The sequence below is a fragment of the Pteropus medius genome, unplaced genomic scaffold (genome assembly GCF_902729225.1).
Source record: "Pteropus medius unplaced genomic scaffold, Ma_sr-lr_union100, whole genome shotgun sequence".
NCBI classification, from domain to species: Eukaryota; Metazoa; Chordata; class Mammalia; order Chiroptera; family Pteropodidae; genus Pteropus; species Pteropus medius.
This window is the reverse complement of record NW_024349800.1, coordinates 41,334,137-41,361,087: the sequence shown is the minus strand read 5'-3', so window position 1 is coordinate 41,361,087 and position 26,951 is coordinate 41,334,137. Positions and strand designations below refer to the sequence as shown.

Genomic DNA, 26,951 nt, shown 5'->3' with positions numbered 1-26,951 from the left:
ACCTAAATTATTTTTAAATGTAGAAAAAGCCAATACTATTTTTAACACTGTCATCATTGGAAAATACAATGTATTATATAGAAGAGAATATAGTTAAAATTCTACCACTTAGGACTAATCATTATTAACAATATATAATGATAACGCTAGGGTGAATATCTCTGATTCAAGCTATTTCTGAGCTCATTATATTCTATAATAAAATTAAAGGAGAATTCCTAGATCAATTGTGTATATCAATCTTATAGAATTTTGCTTGTAATGTATGCTTGTATGCTTACAAAGAGCAAAAGATTTAACTTCCTATTTCTTGATAAAAATCAACAAGACTCCTTAGTTTGTGGCTTCTAATTTACTCAGTGAATCTCTCGTTGGAAAAATGTGTTTTCTTTGGAAATATATTCCAGATTCTTATTTGAAAACAAATTTTTCAACCCCAATAGAAACTTCAAAACCTGGCCCAATGTGCTACAATAGAGAAATGGAGGTAATAGATCAGTGTTCTTGACTCATTAAGCTAATGTGATGAGGGCTAATTTGCTGGTGATATTCTGATATGGAATTAAGAAGAGAGACTATAAATAATAAAAATAAATTAAAATTAAAATGTCATCAATCCTAGGTTTTATCATTTTTAAAAATATAGGCTTGCTCTTTTTAAAAAGTTTGAGATGTAATTCACATATCATAAAATTCACCTTAAAGTATGCAATTCAGTGGTTTTTAGTATTTCACAGACTGTACAACCGTCACTATTATCTAATTTTAGAACACTTTCATCATTCTTGCTTTTGGAATTTACTTTCTCATTTTAGTTTATAGTTATTATACATAGAAGCTGCCTCAAATCCGTTATCGAATAAAGCAATGAAGAGACAAAAGTAGTTAAATTAACAAATATAGTTTTGATCAGCTACTTAATCTGTGTTTAACATTTCTTTGGGTCCTTTAACTTTCCAAGGCCTTAGCTTTCTTATCTGTAAAATCAGAAGTTTGGCATGATCTCACGAAGGACTCTCTGATTTAAATTCTATCGTTTTATGCAGCATTCACATGACTGTTCACATTTCATGATCATTTCAGTACTGTCACTTTGGTTCGAGCCAGGCCTTGCATCTACAGAAGAGGAATATGCAGATGTCTTCATTTACTAATGTGACGAGATCTACTCAAAAAGAGACCAAACATCTTGTTACAGTTTGGGGCTAGCCATTTAGCAAAGGACACTGTTTTTACATAGTTATTTTAACTAAGGTTGGCCTGAGATACCACACAGATGTAAGAATTTAGAAAAGCTGAAAATGCCCCAAAGAAGAGAACTTGGCTTCAGACAAATGTTCACCACCTTTAAATGAAAGATGAGGTGAAAATTTTAGTGGAAATTTTGTGATATTTTTAAAGCCAACTCTGCCACTTCCTGGCTACCTCTGAAGATTTCTTACTTGCTAAAAAACAAACAAACAAACAAAAAAAACTACTCCCTACAGTGTTTGGGAGAGTATATAAGAGAGTATAAATAAAGGACCCAAAACAATATCTAACATCTAATAAGGGCTCAATGTAATTTAGCTCCCTTGCATCAGTTAATGTACCAAGAACATAAAGGCCTTCAGGAAAGAGATAATAATATGTGTATATAAATACAAAATACATGCATAAATTGGTGAAACTGGATGAATTAAAAAAGCCATAATTTTCCTCCATAATGCAACAATAATTTGTACTTCAATATAAATATATAAATTTATAATATAACTATATAAATATATACATTTCTTTATATTTAGAACATTGATTTAAAATATTTTTTCCCTTTTCTTATATAAGGCTTGAGATTTCTACTATTATTTAATGCTTCTCTCTAGCTTTGTCAAATTTCCTAAAATATTCAACTGCACTGGTCATTAAAGATTCCCTTACAAGTTTAGAAATTCTGAAAATTAAAAAAAACAACAACAAAAAACACTTTGTGAATTTGTGCAAGATAATGTAACTGATGGTTAGAAAGTCGAGATAAAATAAAAATACTGTAAATAATATTCTGGGATTTTACATCCTGAGACTGCCAGAAAATCTCCTGGCAGTGTTGCTAGATGGAGTCTTCCTGGGATCCCAGCCAAGGATTTACTTTAATCCTTAGGAATTGTGCAATTTGAAAATTGAAGTTTCAATTTCACTTGCACTTAAATAGCTAGTCCATCAGCCATGTCTATTCCCCTTTGTCGATGCTATTGATCAAAGGGCATGTTGTGCTCTTACTGGGCAGGAATGGTATTCTTCCTTTTCAGAGCGGTGTCCAGCTCAGCTATGGTGTGCTATCCTCTGTGGCGTCAGGCAGATTACAGTGCTTACTACAAAACAACAGCAACAACAAAACGAAACCAAGCCCAGTGTTGAATAACATAAACCATCTTAAATATCTTTGGTTTGCTTAAACCATGAAAGCTGGGCTCTTGCAAAGTAACTGCACCCCCAGGATTTTGCATATTACCACCATGGAGTGAGCTCTCTGCAGCAGACAGGATGGAGAAAGGGATGTCAGTGTAGATCAGAAAGGTGGAAGGACACAGGACTAGTTCCTTCCTCTTGAAGCAGACAGAGCACAGTCCCGAGGTAGGCCCTTTTTCTATCCTCATCTCTCCCATCAATCTATGACAGACCTGAGAAAAGGAGGGTGGAAGAGGACACAGGAACAAGAAAAGGTAGATGACAATTTGTCATTTCACAAAATATCATAGCTGGAAGGAAGGATCTTTAGAACCACTGAGCTTGACTACTCCTTATTAAAGACTGAGGGGCCAGAGAGAGAAGGGGGACATGCTCGACAGTGCAGTTAGTAGCAGAATTGGCTCTAAAATCCAGCCAAGGTATTTCTACTTCTCCACACTGCTTTGATGCCTGTTCTTTGTAAGAAACAATGGACATGGCCGTAGGTACATTTCTACCTCCATTCCTCACCCCTTGTGGTACTTTTCACTCCCAATCCCGAGAGAAAGGCCCAGTGTCGTCAGGTTGCCCTTCAGCCATCCAACAGCCCACCGACCCCAGACCAAGGCTCCATTTTCTCAGCACACTGATGACGAACAGCTCTTGGGAAAGAGATTCCTGTAAACGAATTCACATAAAAATTCTAACTGGTACTTTATCTTCCTAATCTTCTCAGTAGGGTTACTTTGGAACCCAGATGAATTTCTAAATGTTAAATATTTAAGGCAGAATGAGGAAGGGATTTTTATCTCTTCTAGACCGGTCTGCCTGTCGGGCAGAATTAGTCATGGTCTTGCTCTATTTCAAGTCATAAAGGGTTCAGGTCACAGGGAAAGGCAAACTGGTGAGTATGAGGGCGAGGGGGATGAGGTCCTCTGTCCCAGGCTCAAAGTATCGCGAGCGGTTCCGCCATTAACGCGGCGAGCTCCCTGGAGTCCGGGCACTAGCAGCCCCGCGTTCCCTTTGGAATCTGGATGTGGAAATGGAAGAGGGGACTTCTGCTGGAGCCCTTGAAGCCAACTCGTGGCTAACACTCCATAATTTATAGGGAATGTTTGATAGAGTCCATTTTGGTGAGGGATTTTTTTTTTTTCTATATGGAATTACATTTAAGGAATAACAGAGTGTATGGCACTTAAAGAGATGTCAATCTCCAAAAAAGATTTATTTTAGGGATTCGTTTGAATTCCATCTAAGATTATTTTAAAATTGTTTATATAAGATAGTATTGGTATTTTACAAAGGGCTCTTATCTTAGACAAGATTAAATACCATATGATCTTCTCTAAGCTGAAAACTGCAGGTCGTAGAAAGAGATTGGCAAATCCAGAAGGAAGGAAATTGAATAATGGAGCAGGTGTTTGTGAGAGCAGAGCGTGAAGTGATGGGTATCTGGTGAAGGAAGAAACTGATGACAACAGGATAGGAATTCAAATCCAAGAAAAGTAGATATGTGGCTAGAAAAGAGAATTAGGAAAGTTGAAGGGAGGAACAGTGGAAAGATCTTGAGGTGGGGACTATTGCAGGGCTAATGACAAATGCCATTCTTCCTCTAGCTGGCACTTCTAACAGTTCCTCCTTCTTTTTTTTTTTTTTTTCTTTTTCTCTCTTACTGCAAATGTTTCTTAAAGATTAGGACTGACTTTTCTTCTCACCCAGCACTTCCTCACTGTCTCAGGAATATAAATTGTTCATATGATTTCAATTGCTGGAATATACAGATTAAATTAAGACTTGCATCTCTACCCTGGCTCTCTCGTTTTTTCTCTAGTTTAGTTTCCTACACCTAGTTACCCTGGACTGTTTAATGAACACAATATTAAATTTGTTTTGTGTAGTCCCAGACCTAAAATGCTTTTTCTTCAAAATTTAGTTTTATTTCCTCTTCTTTTTTTTTAAGAGGTCAAAGGGAAAGTTTATTAGAAAAGGGGTAACACTCCGCAGACAGAGCGTGGTCTCCTCTCAGAGGCAGAGAATGAGAGGGACAGTGCAGAAGACAGTGAAAAACAGAGTAAAGGCACTGAGAAGGACCCAACACTTCTATCTGTGATGATCCCAACCCCTCAGGAAATCTCTCGGAGTCATGGTCAGATTATTTCATGATGCTGGTATTAGTGTGTTAAGTTTTCTGGTGAGGTCTTAATTGTGCCTCTCTGGTTAACTCCATTAGTCTGTTCTTTTTTGGTGGCTACTTATCCCACTAAAGACTTGTTTTCTTCTGTTTCTGCCTAGTACTTGGTAACTTGATAGTGTTTCCTAGACAAGAAGCTAATATTTAAAAAAAGTATCAATAAACTAATTTGGTATAAAAAGAAAAACGGCATTTTTGTTTGCTGGAAGATAGGAGCAAAAACCAGCGAATAGAAGATATGAAGTTGAGTAGGATGAAGTCTCACGCTTCTTTGGGAGGAAACACTAACCACCGTATTAAAAAAAGTCTGTGGCTTTCTTTCAAGGGACCACATATTAACTGTAGCTTTAATATATTCCAAAAGCTCTAGAGGGTAATAAAAGTAATAATATTTATATAGCTCTTATATTACAAAGCTTATTAATATAATTGTTTCATTTAATACTACACATAACCTCAGGTGTTAAAATTCTCATTTTAGGTGATATTCTCATTTTAGAGTTGAAGATGGTTATGAACTGTAAGTGGCAAAGTCAAAATCTAACCTCTGGTAGGACATCCTTCTAGTTGAGCAAGAAAGAGGGAAAGTGTGGAAAGCCAATGACATTAGTCATCCTGAATACTCAAAGGTGCTAGAGACTGTTTTTATGAGACACTCTTTTCATGCAATTAGATGAGCCTTTTCCCTAAAAGCACACAAGATGATCCCTAGCTGAAGTCTGCTGAATGGGCGGATGAGTGAGGAGCACTGATTAAAAACACCCATCAGCACCCCAACTGACTTTTTTTGTGGGGGGAGGGGGAGTAGTGGTGGTTAAAGGTAGAAAACTAATAGACTGGCATTTACCCAGTTATCTAACACAGATGTCAATGTTTTTCTTGCAAAAGGAAGGAAGGTTCCTCTTAGGCCACTGCAAAGAAATCAAGTACAAGAATGTACTCATATCGTTGGTAAACTACAATGTCTGGATTATTTCTTCATTTCGGTGTTTCAGATTTCTTGCATGGGGTCATTAACATATGTTTTCTAAGAAGGTGTTATTTTCCTAGGAAGTATAGCAGTCTTGACTAAAATAAATAAGATCCATGTATAGAGGCCAGTGGGTAGCAGAGAAGAATGATTTTCAGATTCCCTAGAGTGTATAGTTCTAGGATAAATAACATCAGACCTTAAGCCTTACTTTTAAGTGTGCATATTATTTGAGAACTTGCCTCTCAACTGTAATACATGGTATACCATTTAAAAACATACTGTTTCAGTTTTCTATTGCTACATAACAAATCATGTCAAAATGTAGTGACTTCAAACAGTAATGATTTATTATTTCTCATAATTTTGTGGGTTTACTGAGCTCAGCTGGGCAGTTATCCTGTTCTACTTGATGCTGGCTGGGGACACTCATTTGGCTACATTCAGCTGGTGGCTGCACTGAGTGAGAAGGTTCGAGAAGGCTCTATTCTCATCACTGGTCCTTTGGTGGTCCTCCAGTGGCCTCTTTCTCTCCATGTGGTATCTTATCATCTGTAAGTTTAGCCCAAGCTTCTTTACAGCATGGTGTCTTGTTTCCCCAAAGAGAGAAAGCAGAAGTTGCCTGGGCTTTCAAGGCCTTGGCCCAGAAATAGCACAGTGGCACCTCTGATACATTCTATTTGTCTAAGGAAGTCACAGGTCACAAGGCGGGGAGAAGGGAGGGAGACTTCACCTTTTGACAAAAGGAGAGGCAAAGTATCATTGCAAAAGGCACACGGGATAGGAGAAATTGTTGCAGTCGTTGACAGAAATAATCTACTGTACTCTTTCAAACATAAGCACCACTAAAAATAATGAAAGCAGAAAGGTTAGTTCAAAATAAAATAAAATAATTGAAACATTTAAATAATGATCTTATTCATTATTTTAATAATTGTTTCTCTCTCTTTTGATCATTAGTTTAAGTTAGGTCTTGAGCATTTTCACCCTTTTAAACCTACAACGGAAACTACTGTGATAGCCTGGAATTAAAGTTGCAAGAAAATTTCATATCTTGTAGCTTAAGTACTGTCAAGAGTCAGAGAAATTTTTTGATGAATTGAAAGAAGAATCTTACAGCCTCAAAGTAAAGTTGTAAAGATGTTTTCAGGAATAAGCATTTAGCTGGTCAGAGTGGAAAAGATTTTGTTAGGTTTTCAATTTGTAAAACTTCCCAACCCAAAGCACAAAAAAAGGAATCGTTGTCATGTCAGCTGTTCAGATATTTCAACCGATGGGAAATTAAATAACAAGTTCTGGAATTTATATGAAGATGACAGTTGTTCTTACCTAAATACAAAGTGTTAGACAATGGACTAATAAGTTAAACAGAAATAAAGAGACAGAACTATTTCTAACTTTTATTAAAATAAGCTAAAGAACATATTCAAGTTAAGTTATATATACAGATATAAAGTCACCAAAGTATTTAATCCCACACTAAGGTTTTCTAACCATCTTAAGCTAAATTTTAAAAATATTATGTATTTATATAGTTAATATAAAACAACTAAAAAGGCTTCGTAGTGAATTGTTTCTAGTAGCATCAATTGCCATTGTGCTAATTATCAAATGCTAATTAACAGAGAGCTATAATTTCATGTGATCTAAAATAGACCTGCTTCTATACTAATATGCTCTAAAATAATAAGTAGACACACAACATCTTCAATGTGACAATATTGAGAGATATGGTCAATGACTAGTGTTCACAACAGAAAACTTTTAACTTTATAAATACAAGTCATTTATATGCCTGTTAAGTAGGGTAACCAATTCTCAGCTTGAGTAAATTATAGGTTATATATAAAGTTGACTGTGTCCGAGTCCCTGCTGCTGAAACATAAAACAATATAATTCAGATATATTTGTAGAATTCCATTAAGTTATCATTTATGGAAACTACTAAAAGTTTTACTCAAGTTAGAAATGTACCAAATGTTCTTTGCCTTAATGGTTATCTTAATTCATATTTCACAGTATATGTGTCATTTCCAAGCTAGAGTTAAACATCAAAGAATGATTACATATTTTTCTGCATTTTAAAAGTACACCCATTTTATTTACATTAAAATCTAGTAATAATTTGCTTTAAAATCCACTTTAATTTATATTTAACTTCCACTAGATGTTTCTTTGAAAAGTACTATTATTGACTTGATAGAACTAGCAGGGAGTAGTATTGTGTGTGTTTGTGTGTGTGTCAAAGAAATCAAGCAAGAAAGAGACGAGAGAGAGAAAAAAAGAGAGAGATCTCCTTGCTTCCGGCTAGATCATAAACATCAAAATTTATCTTGGTATTGTTAATGAAAAACAATCTCTAGAAAGCCTCTTCTAGCAGAAGATACATCATACCATGTGCTGCAGAGAATCACAGAACTTTAGAGCTGAAGGAGAGCCTTAGATCGTCTAGCTTCTCTGCTCTCTTACAAATGAGAAAATGAAGGCACAGAAAAGTTAAATGTCGTGACAAGGCCACACGGAGTTGCAAGCCAGGTCAGGAACCCGGTGTTCTAACTTCCAGATCAAATAATATTTCTATTATTCTCTACACTACCACTCTTAAAGACTTTTAGTCATCTATTAAAACAAGAATGAAGTTGTTGAGTTAATGATTTTAATTAAAGACACATAGACATATCCCGAGAATATTAACTTGTAAGCGACATTTTATCTTTATGTCTTAACTACATGCATTTAAAAATCTATTTGTGATTTAGCTTATATCTTACATTGACTCCTCAATTTTTTCAAGGTTTTACTGTTTGTGGAATTCTAGGATCATTCTTCCTCCAGTAGTATGTTGTAATTTAAAAAATTTGGGGCGGGGGGAGAATTCTGTGCCATTTGTTCTAAAACCATGATTTGAAATCATTGGTGGTAGCAAATGACTAAGAAAGTGCTGTCTTTTTGAAAAAACTGTAATTCCATGCAAGTAAGCTAAAAAACCATAAAACATTTTCGCAATTGAAATTTTTTTCAAAATAACTTTCTTATGTCTTGTAGTTTGAGAAATCTGCACAAGCAATGATGAGCAGTGATACAGCTAACGTAGAACGAACACCTGCTTCCTGCTCACCTTTTCATTCCCTACCCCAGCACTTTATTTTTACCCTAAATCAAAGCATTCGAAAGCCTTGAACACAACTTGTCAATAATTCAGTCTAGTTAAAATAATCTTCAAAAAGCGACCCCCTAACAGGGCTTTGTGGTTGGGCAATTTGAAACAATTACTACATTCATATAGCACCAGGGCTGAAATGGAGGCCAAAGACAGAGTCCAAGCAAATAGGCTTACAGGGCTGATACAGGTCTAATTAAATGTCCTTTTCTATGGTGTATTTCCTTCTTCCCCAAGCAGCAGGAGTTCTAAGAAGTTGTTGAGTCTGAATTTTTAATTCTGTGTGAAGTGCTCTGCAAAAAACAAACTAACTAACTAAACTAAACTGCTTGGAGATTCTCAAGCACGTGTGTGGAAAGTTGGAGGAAACCAGGGTGCAAAGAGGTAAGGCCGAGGTAGAGAAAAGGGAGAATTCAGGTGGTGTCACTCACTATGGCAGTATGATACTTGGACAGCACCACAAAGGAGCCATATAAATAAATTAAAAAGCTGGAAAGCTGACATGAGTGACACAAGTCCCAGGTAAACCTGAAACTATACAAGGCTGTGAAGGAAACGCATGGTCACAGAATGGTGTGGGCTTCTGCGAGGATCCTGGGGTAAGACTATTTGCTGAGGATAAGTTTTACAAGTCATTACTTAAATTGGGTACTAGACATTGAAGTGCAATTGTCTTCCATGTGGCTGAGAAATGCAAAAAAAAAAAAATCTATGTAGTACAGACATGAGAAATATGTACTGAAAACAGGAGTTGCAGTTTGAGATCTGTGCACCTGTGTAATTCAGGCAGCAGCAGTGCTATGTGGCCTGGGTCACCCAGGGAAAGTCGGGTATGCAAATGCCATCAGAAGAGTATTTCTCTTCCTGGTACTATGCCTGCTCAGAACATTTTTCTAAGCACTAGATGCTTTCTCTTCTCCAGTGATACCTAAATGATAGATTTGTCTAAGGAAAAACAAATGTAAAATGCTAGTTTGAATTAATTCTTAAATGTGAGCAAAAGTAAGGAAAGACAGTCACCCTACCAACTCCTGCCAAAAACTCTATTGTTGTTTGAGGCACAATTACAATTAAGAAAAATGGGTAATGGAGTCTTGCTGTCTTCTTAATTTCTGCATGTGTGTGTGTTATTAAATATATAAGATACACACTTAGGAGAACTGGAGCAGCATGAGTGGTTTGGCAATAAGAAGGTTTACATGATAAAAAAAAAACATATGGAAGCTAAAAATAAATCTTTCAGCAATGTTCCCTTTGATCTTTCATTTCTCATTTTCCTGGTACCTGTATCACCTTATTAAAAATGCAAGGCACATACAAATCTGAAGAGGCACATTCTTGATAATAAGATGAAAATAAGTCCCTAGCAGCTTATATTCACACTCAGAATGTTAAATGGCCAAATAAGCCCACTTAGAGTGTCCTTCCAGTAAGCAAGGAATTACTGCTCAGATGCCATAATTCCTCAGTAAAGAGAAGCTCTCTAATAACTGAATGAGAGTCTCTGGAAGTTTCCATAGCTAGGTTTATAAGTGCAATAAACTTTTAGAGATGAACATAAGGCATTACTGTGTTTTCTTAAAAACAATTTATGCTTGCTGTCTCGGTACCAGATACAAAAAGTTTTTGGAATTATGTGTATTTGGAGAAATTGACATTGTTCAGGTGAGCACACCAAGCCCAAGAGCAGAAAAGAGTTAACGAAATAATATTTATTGATAGAAACACGACTATTTTGTGTCTTTATGCTAGACAGTGATGGACAGCCCCATGCTATTATTTTACATGAATTCCTTGTTAGCAAAGTAAAAATACTTTAAATATTCTGTATCATTCTTAGATGTCCAGGATATAAGGCATCTATCATGGTGTTTCAGAATTTATAATAATAAATATATGTGTATATATGTACATATGTATGTATATAGATAGGTGTGTCTGTCAAATTGGGAAAATATTCCAGTATAAGTTGGGCTCACCTATTGAGGTGTTGTGTTTGTTTGCTTCTTTTTTTTGGTAAGAGACACAAAATGAAGTTAAGTGAAAGATAATCTTCCTGTTCTCAGAAATGTTTACATACCTGACTTGATCACGAAGCACAGGTTTAGGGCTGCACAGATTCACAGAGGCGATGGATGCAAATGTTTGGAAGAGATTGCTGACAATAAACCATTTAGAAAATATACCCATGAAGATAGGTTTAGTACTGAGATGATTTTGTCATGAGGAGAAAAGGGTTAAGAGACTGTGATGTATGAAAGGACAGCAGTAGAGTCAGCAGTCAGTTATCCTCAGATCTTATGAGAATGGTATTCTTTGTGGTTCATCCACAATTTGCTATGTAAATGTATGGAATCTTCTCTAGCTAGCTTTAAAAATAGAATTGTCAATGTCTCATGATATAGAGAAAGCAGAGTCTGCTCCTGAATCAAGAAATAAGCCTAGATGACATTTCAAGGTTTCCTTTCTATACCAATATAAAAACGCAGAATACAATAGCGGCATTACTCAACAGAATCACAATAAGAGTGAATTAAAATGCAGAAATATAATGTTATTCCTTACACAAACAACAAATCAAACAGGCAAGCTATCTGATTGCTCTAAGACATTATGTGATCAACTAAAGAAAGATGAAAAACATAAATCTTTTTCATAAATCAAAGTATAAGCCCACAAATTCTCAATATAAATTGCCTCAAGAAGGGCGGCTCTGATGAAATTGAAAACGTCTCCTCCATATGTGCGGTTTCAGACTTTATAACATTTAAAGAAAATGTTCTAAAAGATAAAGTTGGCATGTAAAAAGCATGGGCAGAGGAATCAGTAATGATCAGAGCAAAACAATTCTAGAAAGGCATCTTAATTTTCGTATGGCTCATTTGCATTTGAAATACTGAGAATTTCTATCTCTCTCGTACAAAAAAATGTGTACATATTAAATTACTTTCCACTTGAAAGAACATTTTCCTAAATGTTTGGAAGATGATCAAATTTTAACTGGAGGACTTGTTTTCTTCCATCAGGTGTGGGGGAGATGTGGCTTCCTGGTATGAGAGGCAACAGTTGATTCTATTAGCAGAACAAGACAAAAATGAGAAAGTAAATCGGTACAGTTTGATTTAAGGGTGGTAAAAAAAAAAAAAAGGATACATAAGGTACAAAGATGTCAAAAGACATCAATTTTAAAATTAAGTAGGGTTACCTTTCCACAAATTGTGATATTCTGATACTTGAACATTAGGTTCTATTATTTATTCTAGGGTACCCTTCGAGGCGAGAATGGGAGAACGTGAATCGGGGACCAAGAGGCAGGATGGAGCAGTGCCGCTGTCCACCCTCACACGCCAAAGGTAAGGGGACAGTGTTTTTACACACAGTTCACACTGTATTTCAGATTGCTGCTTCAGACTTAACCCTGATCTTTTGGTTATTTAAGTAAACTGTATTGGGCTTAATTAACAAACAAGTAATCAACAGTAAAAGGTAAAATGGTCTGTGTAATAAAAATTTGGGGACCCAGAGATTTTGGATACACAAAAATTATCTTAACATTTCTTCTTACTGATTAGTTTAATCTTTCTCTCCCAACAAACTTCTATTTTATCTATCCAACCTTTTTGGTGACAAGTTAACGAGAAGATAAATGACCAAAAAGTAGATTTTGGTCAAAAGAAGATAAATGACCAAAAAGGTGGAAGATTACACAAACGCAAATGGGACGATGATCTGTCTCTCATAAATTAAAAATTACCATCTTGGCTTACTAATAAGTAGTACTCATCTATTTATTTATTTGGATCATATTTATTAGTACTTTCTAAGTGACAGATATTGTTTAAGCTGCTGAAGATATAAGATGAGGGGAAAAAAAACCCCAGACAAACTTACTTCCATGGAGTTCTTTTTTTAACTTCAAAGTTTTCTGAGAGCAAGTAAAGAATAATAGCCTAATAAACTGCAGAATCAATGTTTTTCATCATATTCACCATATTTTCCTGCAATACTGGCACATCTGAGGATAGACTTTGGTTCCCAGGTGTCTGAATTTTATCCTTCGTATCTGGCCAGAGTTGTCCTTGGCTTCGAGAAAAAATCTAAGAAAGGCAGACTTAGGTGCCTGCCCTAGGTGGAAAGATGTAAGAGTCAAGTTTCCTTTATTGAGCATCTGGAGGCTACAGAAAGGTACTGGGATTGCTCTGCAATGCAGGTTAAACTCAGTCCTGTTCCAATGAGAGTTTTATGAAGCTGTTGTGTTTTGGGTACATGATCTGGCGGGTGGGATATTCAATAAGCATAACAAAAGAGTTGTACAATAATTTGATTTAAATGTTTTTGGAATAAGATTTTGTAACAATCTGGATATTTTCATAGTTTTATGATTTTATTACATCAATCACCAGTATTAAGTAAACAAATGCAACCAAACCAGTGCAAAGATAAGGTCTCAGTGTCCACCCAGTCTCACTTCAAAAGGCAGAAAAAAGAAAAAAAAAATCATTTTATAGCACTTTTAACTTTTGAATGGAGGTACCTGCTGACGTCTTCTGTTTCTTCCTTCATTACGTGCTTTTCTTTTAATTTGGTCCTCTCGGAAAGAATCAAAGTAGGGGCTCTCCAAGAGTTGAGCACATGTTAATCTGTCATCTGGATTCATCTTCAGACACTCCTTTGGAAGAAAAGCAAAGATGTTAAAAGAGGGGACTATTTTGTTACTGTGCCCAAAACTCTGAATAACTTGAGTACAGAAATTCTTTAAATTTGTATATTATCCAGTACTTGTTCATAACTGTGGTAGTCTACCTCTTCATCACTTCATTCTGCTTCTGCCTCCATAATTCCACTTAAGTGGCTCTTGTTATTCATACCTATGATCTCTACTTCCACATCTTTAATGTTTTTGCTTCCTCATCTCAATCGTGTTAGATACTACTGACCACGTCTTTCTTGTAACTCTCCCTTTGGCTTCTCTGATGGCTTTCATCCTCCTATTTCCTGGCCACTCCTTGGCAAAGCAACCTTTCCTAGTTTACCTTCTTCTCCACAATGATTGCAAGAAATTCCACAAGGCTCAATCCTAGGTTCCCCCTTCTTTTCATCTGTTCTAAATTTCTAGCTAATCTTACTGATGCTCAATGGCTTCAATGGTCAATGTTTATCAGAGACTTCCACATGTGTATTTCTGGTCCAGATCTCTCTTTTGAACTCTAGACCCACATTGCAGTAGCCTACTTAATATCCTGCTTTGTCTCCAGGGCACTGTAATGGGTTGAACAGTCCGCCCCTCCCCGCAATATTTGTTGAAGTCCTCATTCCCAAAATCTCCTAATGTGACCTTATTTGGAAATAGGGTCTTTGCAGATGTAATTAGTTAACTTGAGACCATACTGGAGTAGGGTGGGACCTATTCTAATATGATTGATGTCCTTATACGAAGAAAGAAGACGATGCAAAGATAGACACGCAGAGCACGCACCATGTGAAGACAGAGGCAGAGACTGGCATTCTGCTGCCACAAGCCCAGGGATGCCTGGGACTCTCAGAAGCTGGAAGAGGCCAGGAAGGAACCTTCCCTAGAAGCTTTAGAAAGAGCATGGCCCAGCCAACACCTCGATTTTAGATTGCTAGTCTCCGCAACTGTGAGAATAAACTTCTGTTGTTTTCAGCCACCCTGTTTCTGGTACCTTGCTACAATAGCCCTAGAAAAATGATACGGGTACCTCTCCTCTTTGCTCCCCTCCTCCACTTCACTCCCCAGAGCTGAATCATCATCAGTTTAATTTGCAATTATATCTTGAATTCATTCACTTCCTTGTATTCAATCACTTTCAGTCTATTGAAATCTAGTCAGTCACTAAGTACCTATGGATTTTTTTTTAAAGAGCATTTTTAGATTCTAAGAAGAGATTGCTAAGATGAGCTCCTCCATAAGGTCTGGGCTAGAACAACATCCTGCTTGATTAATTTTAGTTCAAATTTCACAGAAAGCTCTTTAACAAAATTTCCAATAGTCTACAGTCTTCTTGATGACCAGATAAAACTGCCATAGTGATAGGATACTTATGGCTATAAAAAACTAATGAGTAATAAAAAATATGTATATACTACACCCATTGTCTCATTTAAAACCTAATGAAGAGAACACAAAATATCTACCATATATTGGCCACTGCATGCCACCACTGTCCTTGGCACTGTCATTGGCTGGCACTTCACCTACTTGAGCAATTCCCTGTATAGATCATGACCCAGTCTCATGGCATAACTACCTGTTAAGGTAGCTGGCAATTATTTGTTGTTAAATATGTCTGATTTGCTATTTGTGAAAGAAAGCTTGCCTTCATCTACCGTGGGGCAGGGGTCTAGAACATAGGGTATGACCCAAGGAATAGCACAATCCTTGATGCACTTAGAGTTCTTGGGTCTCAGGTCTAACATTGTGGGTCTAAATCAAATCGTTAAGTGACAAAACTAGCTTTACCCAGAACGTTGGGCAAGCCAGCAGGGTACTTCAGCTTTGGAGATGAGGACAGAGAGTCTGTTCTATACCTCGGGAGTTTTCATGCCCTGGAGGTGCCGTCTAGGAAGCTTTTTTTCTGGTTAGTTCAAGGAGAAACCAGAGAAAGGCTTGGCCTCCACCTGAGAATGGGTTGGGCTTGCAGGGCTTGACATCTTCCTCCATCTCCCTCTGCCTTGGGTTTTGTTAAGTTGTAGGTGGGTCAGAACCACCTGTCCAGAACAAGGTCAGAAAATTGGGCTTCCAGGAGAAGGCCTGCAGAGTGCTGGGTTAAGGCAGGTTGGAGTAGTGAGACAGGGAGAAGGCAGCTGAGGTCCATTGGAGCAGTGGTAAGGGCAGTCTGGGAGTGCAGAGGTATCAGGCTCCAAATCTCAGGAGGGCTCAGACTGAAGGAATCCAGTACCCTGGATAGCGCCTTGGCATCAACTGGCCCTAACACAAAGGCTGGTCTACAAAGTTCACTCTAAATCATCCAGATGTCTATTCCTTCTAGATTAGAGGAGTTTCAAACTGAGCTGTTTATCATAATCACCTAGGGGAATGTTTAATGATACAAATTCCAAGGTCCTATACATAGATTTTCTGTTCTGTAATCTGAGGTTTGATATTGGAATGTGTGTTTTTAACAAGCTCCCAGATCATTCTGATGAACTGTATGGAAACCACAGCTATAAACAGAACTAGTTGATTGTTAAAGACACATACCCTTACTGCTGTCTCCAGTCTTATCCCCTTATGGGCTTTTAGTATTCACTTTGGATGGAAGAATCACATCGAGCATGGCCTCGGTTGGTCAAGCATGAATGCCAAACTGGTCATAGATGAGTTTCTTCTACCTTTTATTAGAATTTGTCCTTTGTTTGACTACTTCTTTTGGGACTGGTGCAGGGGCTATATATGGTGTCTATCTGGCTCTGATTTTGCCTGTTCTTCTACTAATTTTTTTAAAAGAATAATTAAAAATTTTATTTAGCACAATATATCTAAATGTTATCAGTTCAATATGTAATTAATATTTTAAATTATTAATGGAATATTTTATATTGCTTTTTCTTCCCCACCCCCTTTTTAATTCTCTCCCCGCCCCAACCCCCCATCCACTTCCACCCCTGACCTATGGATGCTGCCGTTTTCCCCTTAACAACTGGATCTCTGAAGGCGAGGCGTCTCCTACCATACACTCGCGGAGTGCACCCAGGGCCTGGCGTACCCGGGTCCTGGCGCACCAGGGGTATGGTCCGTGGCTCCACCCAGAACCTTCCACATGTAAAGCAGACATGCTAACCACTACACTATGGAGCCACCCACTTTATACTGTTTATATGATTTTCATAGAAATCTAGTACATCTGAATTCAAATTAGCCATATTTCAAGTGCTCAATAGTAACACATAGTGGCTATTATATTGGACAGTACAGTTCTAGACCTTCAAACTTAAGGAGTGTATTCATCCTCAAAATTTCCATAGTCTGAATCTACTAACTTGTTTAAATTACCTAATGAATGCAAAAGAAGTAATGGTGTTCATCACAGCAAACTCTAATTATACTCTGTCATCCTCTACTAATTTTAGTAGGTATGTTAGAAAGATTACTGTTTCAGTGTCTACATCCTACTTTGGCATTATTTGCCCTCCTGTCCATCCCTCCCAGAGTTATCAGCTTCGGTCAGTACAATTTGCAGTCAGTAATGGTTATAACTGATTTTTGAGTACCTTCATGAAATTCAAAGCCACAGGGTGAGCATCTGAGAACTTTTCTTCCAGAGTTTCCTAGAAAACAAAGTAAAGAATTTCAATGTTACAAAATAACAAAGTAATGTATATTAGTAATAAGAATACTTTGAAGAAAGACCCCTAGTAGGTTAATTTCTTTAAAAAATTTTTAAATCATATTTTTACATAATTTTACCCCATGTAAAGATTTGAAAGACAGAAAATGGAGTTATTTTCTTAATTTCACAATGTCTTGCAATTGATGGTTGGTAAATGTGGGTTCTAAATGTCTCCTTCTGAAATCCTACAAGTACTATAATACCCGTGGCCTGATGTACTTATAGCGATGCTTTGCGCAATAATAAAAATACATTGAACTACATGAGTAAGACCCCTACAGAAAGCAGTAAAATGATAAAAACAAATTTCAGAATAATGAGGGAAGAGGATGGGATTGAGGAGGAGTATGTAGGGAGGGGGAGGCTTCAAGATAATGGTAATATTCTTCTTTAGGCAGCAGGTACATGTGGACTTGCATTTTGTTCTTTAAATTATATATCTTTTTGTAATTCAACCTCTAGCCTTATAATTCGACTTTCAACCTTTTATTTGTTAAGAACTTTAACAAATCTAAAAAATCTAATATATAAACCAAAGCATTATATAACATAAATGTAAAAGAAAGAGGTTGTCTAGACATAGCTAGGACCACTTGGACCTCAGATTGCTCACTGTGCCATAAATCATGATCTGGTTTTACACTTTCCTCATCCTTGCACCATTCTGGCTCTAACACATCTTGAGTGTGGACACATGCCTTTTCTGACAGTCCTTTCATTCTGTAGGCAGTATCTAGACCATGTGGAGTTTTATACATCATAGCCCAGAGTTCAGTAACACAGACAGGAAATCGATGTCTGCAGAGTCAGAGCATCAAGTAGTCATCGATGTAGTCCCAAAGAAAGGCAAAGCCCACAGCAAGAGTGTGGAGGTGGGCATCATGGTTTGAAGTTCTGATTTGGATACAATGAGGATCATTTTGTAGAAAGACCTTCCATGTGAAAATATATGTTGTGAAGAAATGGTTTTTATTGACTTAAGCTTTGTTTCACATGCTGAAAAACAGTGCATTTTTTTCAATACAGAGAAGACTACAGTAAGAACTATTTTTGAATAAATAATTATTTCAGGAAAAGGTACTCTAATGTTTTGACTAAAAAGATCAAGGTATTTATGTAAGGGACTAAACATACTCACTTAAAATTTAACATTAAATTAACCTTTGTGTAGGACAAGCAACCTTTATAAGCCTCCTAATTAAGTTTGTATAGTTTTTACATAGTTTTTCTTCATCTGTGTTAGTGTGTCATAAAGAAAACAGGAACCGAAAGCACAAATATTAAACGACTACCCCTTTAAAGAAAGTAGCAACGCAGATAATGAAACTTCCAAAATCGAGCAGTTACCATGTCTTCTGGTTCAGGAATACTGATGCCACGGAAAAATTGGTTACTTTTAAAGATAGATTGATGTCTTGGGATTAGTTTTCCTGTAAAATACAAACCGCATAATTCCGAAGTTTAGTAAAAATAATGTAATATTTAACTGGTTAACTTCTGAGGTCCAGATGTGAAAGAAATTCTGAGCCTAACTGCTACCTCCAGACTTGGGAGGTGAAGGTCACTGCAAAAACACGCCTTCACAGTAGGGTCAATTCTCCCACACGACTCTCTCTGCCACACATAGTTTGGTCTGCCATTCAGCCTCCATCAAAAAAGGAGGTAAGAAAACAGTGAGGAGGACTTTATACACATGATCTCACGTAATGTCATAATGATCTCACGATAGTTGCTATTTTTAATCTCCACTGTACCAAGGAAGAGAACGAGGCTCAGAGTTTTACTAACCTGTCTTAAGTCACACGGTCATTTAATGACAGACCTAGGATTCAAACTCAGGTTTGTTTAATACCTGTCTTATGTAAATTTCCACAGTCCCTTCAGGAAATCAAACCATATACACTTATGGTGTGGACTGTAGTGATACTCTACCCCACATTTTTCATGCTGCAGAACAGTCTAGAAGAGTGCATTGGAACCAAACAAGGAACTGCATCAGACCAGACAGCAGTAATTCCCTCACCCATCACCCATGCTGCCAAAAGAGTCTATAAAAGGAATTAATAAATACTCATGTTGTATGTAGGGGTATCATTTTCTTTGCATCCATGCTGTTGGAGTAAAGCTGCAGCTAACTTTTTGGGTTATACTGTCTTCTAACCAGGTGGAAGTAGACAACTGCTGAGAATGCTGACACATGAAAAAGAGATCCCTTGAGTCCCATTCCTATTCTGCACTTAATTGGTTGTACGACTTTAGGCCAATCATGGAAGCTACCTGAGTCTCAGTTTCTTGTTTCTAAAATAGGCACAATGAAAAGTGTCATAATGTCTTTGATGAGCTTTTCTTAAGACTGAAAGAGATAATGTGTGTGAAAGAATTTATAAATTCTTCAGTACTATACAAAGGAGCAGAGTTGAGGGGTTGTAACAGAGACTGTATAGTCTGCAAAACCTAAAATATTTACCATCTGGCCCTTTATAGAAAGTTTGCTGATTTCTTCTCTAAAGAAGGAAAACCCTTTTTCGCAGTGGAAAGAAACTATATTTGATCAAGTATCACTTAAGAGCAAGCTCTATGCAGCTGACATATATCTTTAGCCCTATCTTAGCCCAATACGGAAAGTAAATGTATAGCTTACTCCATGGCTAAGTGGCTTACTTGGAAAGGCAGCTGAAAATTCCTTAGTGAGAGAGTAATGGCTATACATATTGAAGAAAGGGTTGGGCTTTGGCTACAACCCAGAACAACCATACTGAGTAGCACATTGGAGAGGCAAGAAAGCTCATGTTATTCATTATAATGACATGCTATTACTATAACAATTTAGCAATTCTGAAAGTCATAAAATGCAACCCCTACCCAGTGTTCTGATTATCAGATAAAGTTGATCCACATCTGATTTTCCAGGCCAGAGTGGCTGGCCTGTCAGGAGCTCCGCAAAAACGCAACCAGTAGCCCATACGTCGACTGAAGAACCATACTGAGTATCTCCCACAAGAAGTTCAGGAGCTCGGTACCATCTTGTAGCAACATAATCAGTGTAGGCATCTCCTGGAACTGCAAATGCATCAAGCACATGAGGCAGGTCACATTCTCCGAACATGTTATCTAGTCCCAAGAGCAGGTCAGGAATTCAAGTAAGCTTCAAAAACTCTCAGAGGCCACACATTCCTAACAGTTAATGCAGTGAGGCCCTAACTGCGTAAATAGTTACACTGTGCACTCAGACAGTAAATTCAGCTTCCAAAGCCACCGTAGCTAGTTAACATCTATAAAATCCCAGCAGAGGGCGTGGGGATCGAGAATTTTTGTCATATAACTTTAAGCCTAAGCCAACTTCTAAATGCACTGTTAAGTCACCTGTGTCTGAGTCCTATCAGTATACTGATTATGTACATAGCCACCTTGCAACGTGTATGTTGCTAAAACAATCTGCATGGTTCTAGATTCGGGAAGAAATACTGATTTGTCCCTCTTTCCCTCTGGTTCCTCCCTGTCTGGGATGATTTCTTTTTCTTGGCACTGTCTCTGAATCCTCTCTTCGTTATTCTAGTCTCACCAGCTCTATGAAGATTTTTACACTACTCTAGCCCACATGAACACCCCTCTCCAGGGGACCATCTGCACCTTCATGTTTGTACTTTACTGCCAATCATCTTGTATTATTCTTTTGTCTCTTTTATTTAAGTTTATAAGTGTATAAAGAGCAGAAATACATCTTATAATTCTTTTCCTCTTCAATGTGGCAAAGCACATAAATGTGACATCCAATAAATTTTAGTTGAATGGAGTGGAGCTGAAGTGCAAACTAATGTAGTGACTAAAGGTTAAAGTGAGATTTTCCGTTTTAAATAACAACATAACACTTAGCATACATTCAATATTTAAAGTAAGAATTTAAACTCGATTATTTCCTAATCATCTGAATTGGATGTTAGTAAAAAGTTGCTACTTACTCAGAATTCGTGCAAACCCAAAGTCACAGATCTTGATTATTCCTTGCTTAGTTATTAAAATATTTTCAGGTTTTACATCTCTGTGAATACACTGTAAGATAATACTTGATTATTTCTCTGAGCCATAGAAATGACAAAGCATGACAAACATTAACTATTAGTTAATAGTTAATAGTCTGTGAGATAAAAACAAAATTTTTTTCTTCATTTTTCTAAAGAAACTTATATTGGCAATTTTTCATTTGTAAATCTTATCATGACAAAAGAAAAAAATCAAAATGTTGCCATATCAGTGAAATTATAATCACTGGATATGAAAACTAATTTTAGGGGCAAGAGAGAAGAGAGTATCATATGATCATTTCTTATACTTTTTACTGAGTCCTACTTAAACTGTAAGAGGTGAAACTCTGGATGAGCTTAGACTCAATGTACTTCTAAGAACTGCTGTCATTCAAGATCATAAGTCAAGTTGAATAAGTATTACAGATTTGTGAAATTGGAAAAACACATGAATGATAACAAACAAAACTCACAATTAGAGTGATCATATTATCATTTAAATCATGAAGTGTGAAAAGGAGGAACTCTATTAATAATTATGCCAGGACAACAAGCACAAATCACAACTGTCACAAGTAAGGTGGGGTGTATGGTCCCCTCCTTACCAAGAGATACCAAAGCATTTGGCATCAGGGGATGAGAATCACTTCCATATCCTCAACAGTTAGCTGACCTGAACTGATTAGCAGCCTCCAGAGAGAAGACCACGTGATGCTGCTAGGGTCCCTCATTGGAGAGCAGGACACCACTGTGAGGCACTGTCACCTCGAAGAAGCTCCTGCTAGCCTCCTACATGTAGAGACCTTATAGTTTGTGGAATCCTCATAATGACCCTGAATGAAGCAGATGCTCCTTGCTGGACATGAGAAGGCTAAGCCAGGGGGCGTGGTGAAGGTGGGCCGAGTGAGCCTCACTCCTCATCACTTTTCTACAAGTGGCTATTCCATGTTGTGGAGGTCCTAGGAGAAAACAGCTTAAGCTCTATTCTTCAGAACTTTGGATTTCCAGTTTGTCCTCACTCCAAACAAGCAAAGTGATAAAAACGATGTTCTCTTCTTCTACAACTCAGCCCTCATATAGAGCTCTGTACTTCTCAATGTGCCATCCCGTGAATTAGCTCATCCTCAGAACAACACTGTGTTCGCAGGTGGCCACTGACAATGTCCAGATTAAGTGGTACAGTAATCAGCTCCTCGTTTGCTTCTCTGCTATGCTGTCAGTCCCTTTAAGTAATCCTGTCAAACTGACAATTCTGAAATAATTTATCTTTGCTTCTAAAATAGCTGTCTGGGAAGAGAAAATGTTGAGTCCTAAATCGTTTTCGGTCACAAAAATGGCACTGGTAATAGAAGCTTGTTTCAAGCTAGTCTCAATTTAGCCACTGTCAACTGTTTCATTATTTGTACAACCAGCAGTTACAAGAAACCTTTGCAAGCCTCTTAAAAGTCCTAAGGCCTTGGATATTAATTTTTTAAAATATAGTATAAACCAACTTAATTTTGATAGCTTCCTACCTTTGAGGTAACACATTTATGAAACTTGGATTAGCATTCTGAGTCATACTCACTCATAATAGTTGGTGATTTAATAAGAGCAGGTTATGTTCCTCAAATGAGTCTGCATCGAATTCTAAAATTTCTGGACTACGTGTGATATTACTAAGTAAGTGGACTTATACTGATACCTGTTTACTGGCCTATTTAAATAGGTTTTTTGGATCTACTGCAAATCCATAGCAATTTATTTTCCAACCAAAAACTACAAAGGCAAATGAAGTATTGATATATCCCAAAGACACAGAAAAATTTATTGGTGTAGGTACAGGTAAGAGAAGCTACTAATAAAGAGGGATAGGATATAGAAGAAAAAGTAAAAAATCACCCGAACAGTAAGAAACAGAATGGAGGGCAGAAGACGCTTAGACATAAATCATTAAGTCTCTCCACTGCAAAACAACATTCAGTGCAAATTCTGCATTACCTCTTGCAATCAGTTTATTTTTCACCAAAGAACAAGAAACTTACAAATCAGTATAATAGAAGAATTTTAATAAACTTTGGTTTCATATACAGCTTTTAGCAAACATTGCTCAAATTGCGTTATTGTGGCTGCTGAACGATCTCATATCTACTGGCTCACAAGCAAGCAAGAAGAGGTAGCCATAGTATTTTAAACCTGACCCTGAACAATCATCTCCAGAAACTTCCATACCAGAAATTACTTCTTTATAGCCTGACTGAACAATAGTTTTCTATTACCTGAAAAGGTTGTTCTCTTTGAGCTTTATTGATGGGTACTCAATCAGCAATAAGAGAGGAAAGAGACCTCCCTTCTTGACACAACCAGAACATGAATATCAACAAAATGATGATAGATTTGCAGCGTGATGCACTCATATCTTGGAAGTCAATGTGGTTTTGTCATTTTGAGATGAAGTTCTTTTTCTCTAATCAATACATCCAATACATAAAAATCCATGAGTTCATAATGATTCTAAATGGGTCACTGTTTACCTCACTTTAGCAATATTACAGGATAAAAAAAGAACAAAATGAGTAGGTATTTTCTTAAGTTCAGTGCTTCTCAAAATTTGATGTGCACAATGTTAAAATGCAGATTCTGATTCAGCAGATCTGGAATGGGCCTGAGATTCTGCATTTCTAATGAGCTTCCTGGTGATCTCTAGGAAGCACACTTTGAGTAGCAAGGCCTTAATCCCCCACTACTTAAACCTTCCTGGTCTTGGTTACAATCACTGCTCTGGAGATAATAAGGTAGGGTCAGGCTGCCTTTTCTAGTCTTTGAAGGTATCATGAGGGTTCCTCTAAAGAAAAGGAGAGTATAAAGGTTTTAGATGTAGTATTGTAACAGTTTATGTAAAACTTAGATTTTTTTCCTTTGCATGCATTTTATTTAATAGATAAAATAAAAAGATACACAAAGGTTTACCATAGGAAAGAAAAATGAGATAACCCGAGTTCGGAAGTAATTTCCATGTTGGAGGAAATTATCCATTTTTAATAGAGATCATAAATGACCAATTGGAGGTTTCCAATATTTTAAAGCTTAAGGTACAGAATGTGTTCCAAGCAAGGAAATGATGGCCATTGCATCGAGCTACAATAATGTTTGTGTCTGCTGGAAATACTAAATCAAAGTCAGGTAAAGTAGGTTGATTGAGTGACTGACTCATTTATTCATCCAGTTATTCAATAAATATTTATTGAACATCTTTTATATAAAAAGATCCATGCTAGGCACTGAAGAGATACAAAGATAAATCATCCACAGACATTGCATTCAAGCTTATAATACAGTACACAGTGAAGTGTCTGTTTATATAGGGATGAAGTACAAATGTTATGGTTAACAGAACTTAAAAAGAATCATCTTAACTACCATAACACTAGTTTAGTTACCTTAGGTGAACTTTAATACTTCCCCTATCATGGTGGAAAGCAACAGAGATGTGGATTCAATTCAGTGTTATCTTCAGTAAGTATTTGAAAGCACAGTTTGCATCATGAAAAACAGGTTTATGTATTCTCTGAACAATGTCTCTCTATACTTTATTATAGCAAATAAAAGCTTCTGATTTATCCTAACAAAATCTTCACTGACTGTCTTAAATCTTCACTAACTATCTTAAAACTTCTGATTTATCCTAACAAAATCTTCACTGATTATCTTCACTGTCTCAGTTCCTCCTAAGTACTGAAATTTAGTTCTGTGATCTTGTACTCTTTTTTTGGCAATCTTTACTACTATGATAGACATTCTGCTGGCATCGAAATGGACCATATGGTAGTCTGTATCTTGCCTCATCACTGCCTCTGTGTAGGCACCAACTCAAAAGGTCTAGGTTATTTTTTAAAACTATCATTATAGCAAAAGTACCCAGGAGCCAACTTAAAGAAGCTCTCACTGACCTAAGATAGGACAATTTGAACACCAAAAAGAGCAATGATAGCAAAGGATTGAAACAGACCAAATATATAAAATCCTTATATTTATAATGATGCCCTACACCCCATAAAATCCCTTCACTGTCACTCTTGGAGGTTGTTAAGATACCAATTCATCACCCTGAGTATTCACAAATAAAGGAAATAATCACATATTTATCCTATTGTATTTTACAGTAGCCAGAGTCCATGGGGGTAAGTTCTCCATAGAATTCCAATTAATAAATGCAGAAGGAATAACAGAATTAGAAAATCACCATCTTTTAACCCTAATGAAACACTGGATAATAGGCAACAATCATGAATGAATGCTAAAACCATCAAGTAAAATGTTGACAAGGAAAATTAATAAAGGAGGTGATCAATCATGTACCTCCTGAATCCACGAGTCTATTTTAAGATTATCGAACCAGACATTAGATGCCTCATGATACTGATGCAATAAGAGGTATATAGCACTATATATGAAGTATTTTTGCCTAGAAAACTGAACCTGAAAATGATCAAGCCTCTATATATAAATACAAATTTACAGGAATACGGGTGAAAGAACAAGTTCAATTACACACAGGAAGCAATCAGCCAATATGATTTCTATAACACAGCGGTATTCAAAGTCTGGTTTTTGGACCAGCTCCTTCAGTATCAACCAGGAAAATGACAGAAATGCAAAGTCTCAAGAACCACCCGAAACCTATAGAATGAGCTTCGTGGGCTCAGCAAGACCTTCAGGGGATTTCCATGAATGCTCAAGTGTAAGAAGTATGGCTCTAAAAAATCAATGATGAAAATTTTTTTAAAAAAAAGTAGGAGCAGGGGGACTGTAATAGAATAAATGACTCGAGAGACATAAAAACTACGGTGGATTACACTAGTGGTATCCTGAAAACTTATTTTAACCCAATTTAAAAGTAATCATAGGAACCATTAGTACTGAGGCAAAAGGAGACATTAAGACTTCTAATTCATAAGGAATTAGTAATTTGATTCTTACAGAAATTAGAAAAGGGTCATGAGTAATGCATTGATTGCCTCATATTTTGTAACGTTGTTTTACTCTTCTAGCTCTTACTTCCCTTCCATTTTTAGCTCTTCAAAGGCACCCCCGAGCTAGTTAGAAGAGTCATCATGAAGAATTAACAAACATATTAGAAAATGTTACTTACGTTATGTTTATGACAGAAATTAAGAGCTTGAAGTGTTTGCCACAGTACACTTTTGATCACTCCTTCTGCAACTCTGGGGAAAAAAAATAAAATAGGAACTGAAAACTCCTAGGATGGGGTTACAGGAGGAGAACCGCGAATAGAAACGAAATGAATGGAGCTTGTGATGGCCAATGAATACAGTGGAAAGGCTGTCTTGGAAATGTTTTTTTTTAATGTTTTAATAAAAACTGCTTTACTGTTTTTTTTTATTGCAATTACATAATTTCCTTTTGAAATTTTTACATCTGTAAAAATGATAAATGCTTATGAAAACTCAAACAATATAGAAAAGCAAAGGAATTAAAAAGTGTTGACTCAAATCTTGCTAACTCAAAATAATTGCTGTGACCTAATGGTGGCTGCCCTTTCAGGCGTCTCTTCCTCTCCCCTCTCTGCATGTGTCTGCATTTACTTTTCAAGTTTAATTTTAAATAAGCACATTCATATGGTTCAAAATTTAAAAAGTATAAAAGTTTACCTATGGAGAGTTCTCTCATACCTGCCTAGTACTCGGTTCACCCTCTGCAGCTCCCCTGCCTCTTTCAGAAACATTGTAGGCCTGTTAGTAGATATGAATACTAACATGTATACAGATATATTAGTGGCTGTAAAGGACCTCATTATACGGTTCTATCATAATTTACTTATCCTCACGAA

At 36.7% G+C, this 26,951-nt stretch overlaps 1 protein-coding gene across 1 annotated transcript in view; it reads right to left on the bottom strand.

The window, feature by feature from the left end:
• Positions 1–6,976: 6,976 nt before the first annotated feature.
• CDKL4 (cyclin dependent kinase like 4) overlaps positions 6,977–26,951 on the bottom strand; it is a 35,979-nt gene continuing 16,004 nt past the window's right edge. The window contains exons 4-10 of the mRNA XM_039887359.1: positions 26,253–26,325; positions 21,059–21,149; positions 19,962–20,159; positions 18,447–18,529; positions 16,981–17,037; positions 13,283–13,417; positions 6,977–11,820 (exon numbers count right to left, since the gene is read on the bottom strand). Coding sequence (XP_039743293.1) covers positions 11,719–11,820; positions 13,283–13,417; positions 16,981–17,037; positions 18,447–18,529; positions 19,962–20,159; positions 21,059–21,149; positions 26,253–26,325 — 739 coding nt within the window. The 3' untranslated portion in view covers positions 6,977–11,718. The remainder of the gene's footprint in view (positions 11,821–13,282; positions 13,418–16,980; positions 17,038–18,446; positions 18,530–19,961; positions 20,160–21,058; positions 21,150–26,252; positions 26,326–26,951) is intronic.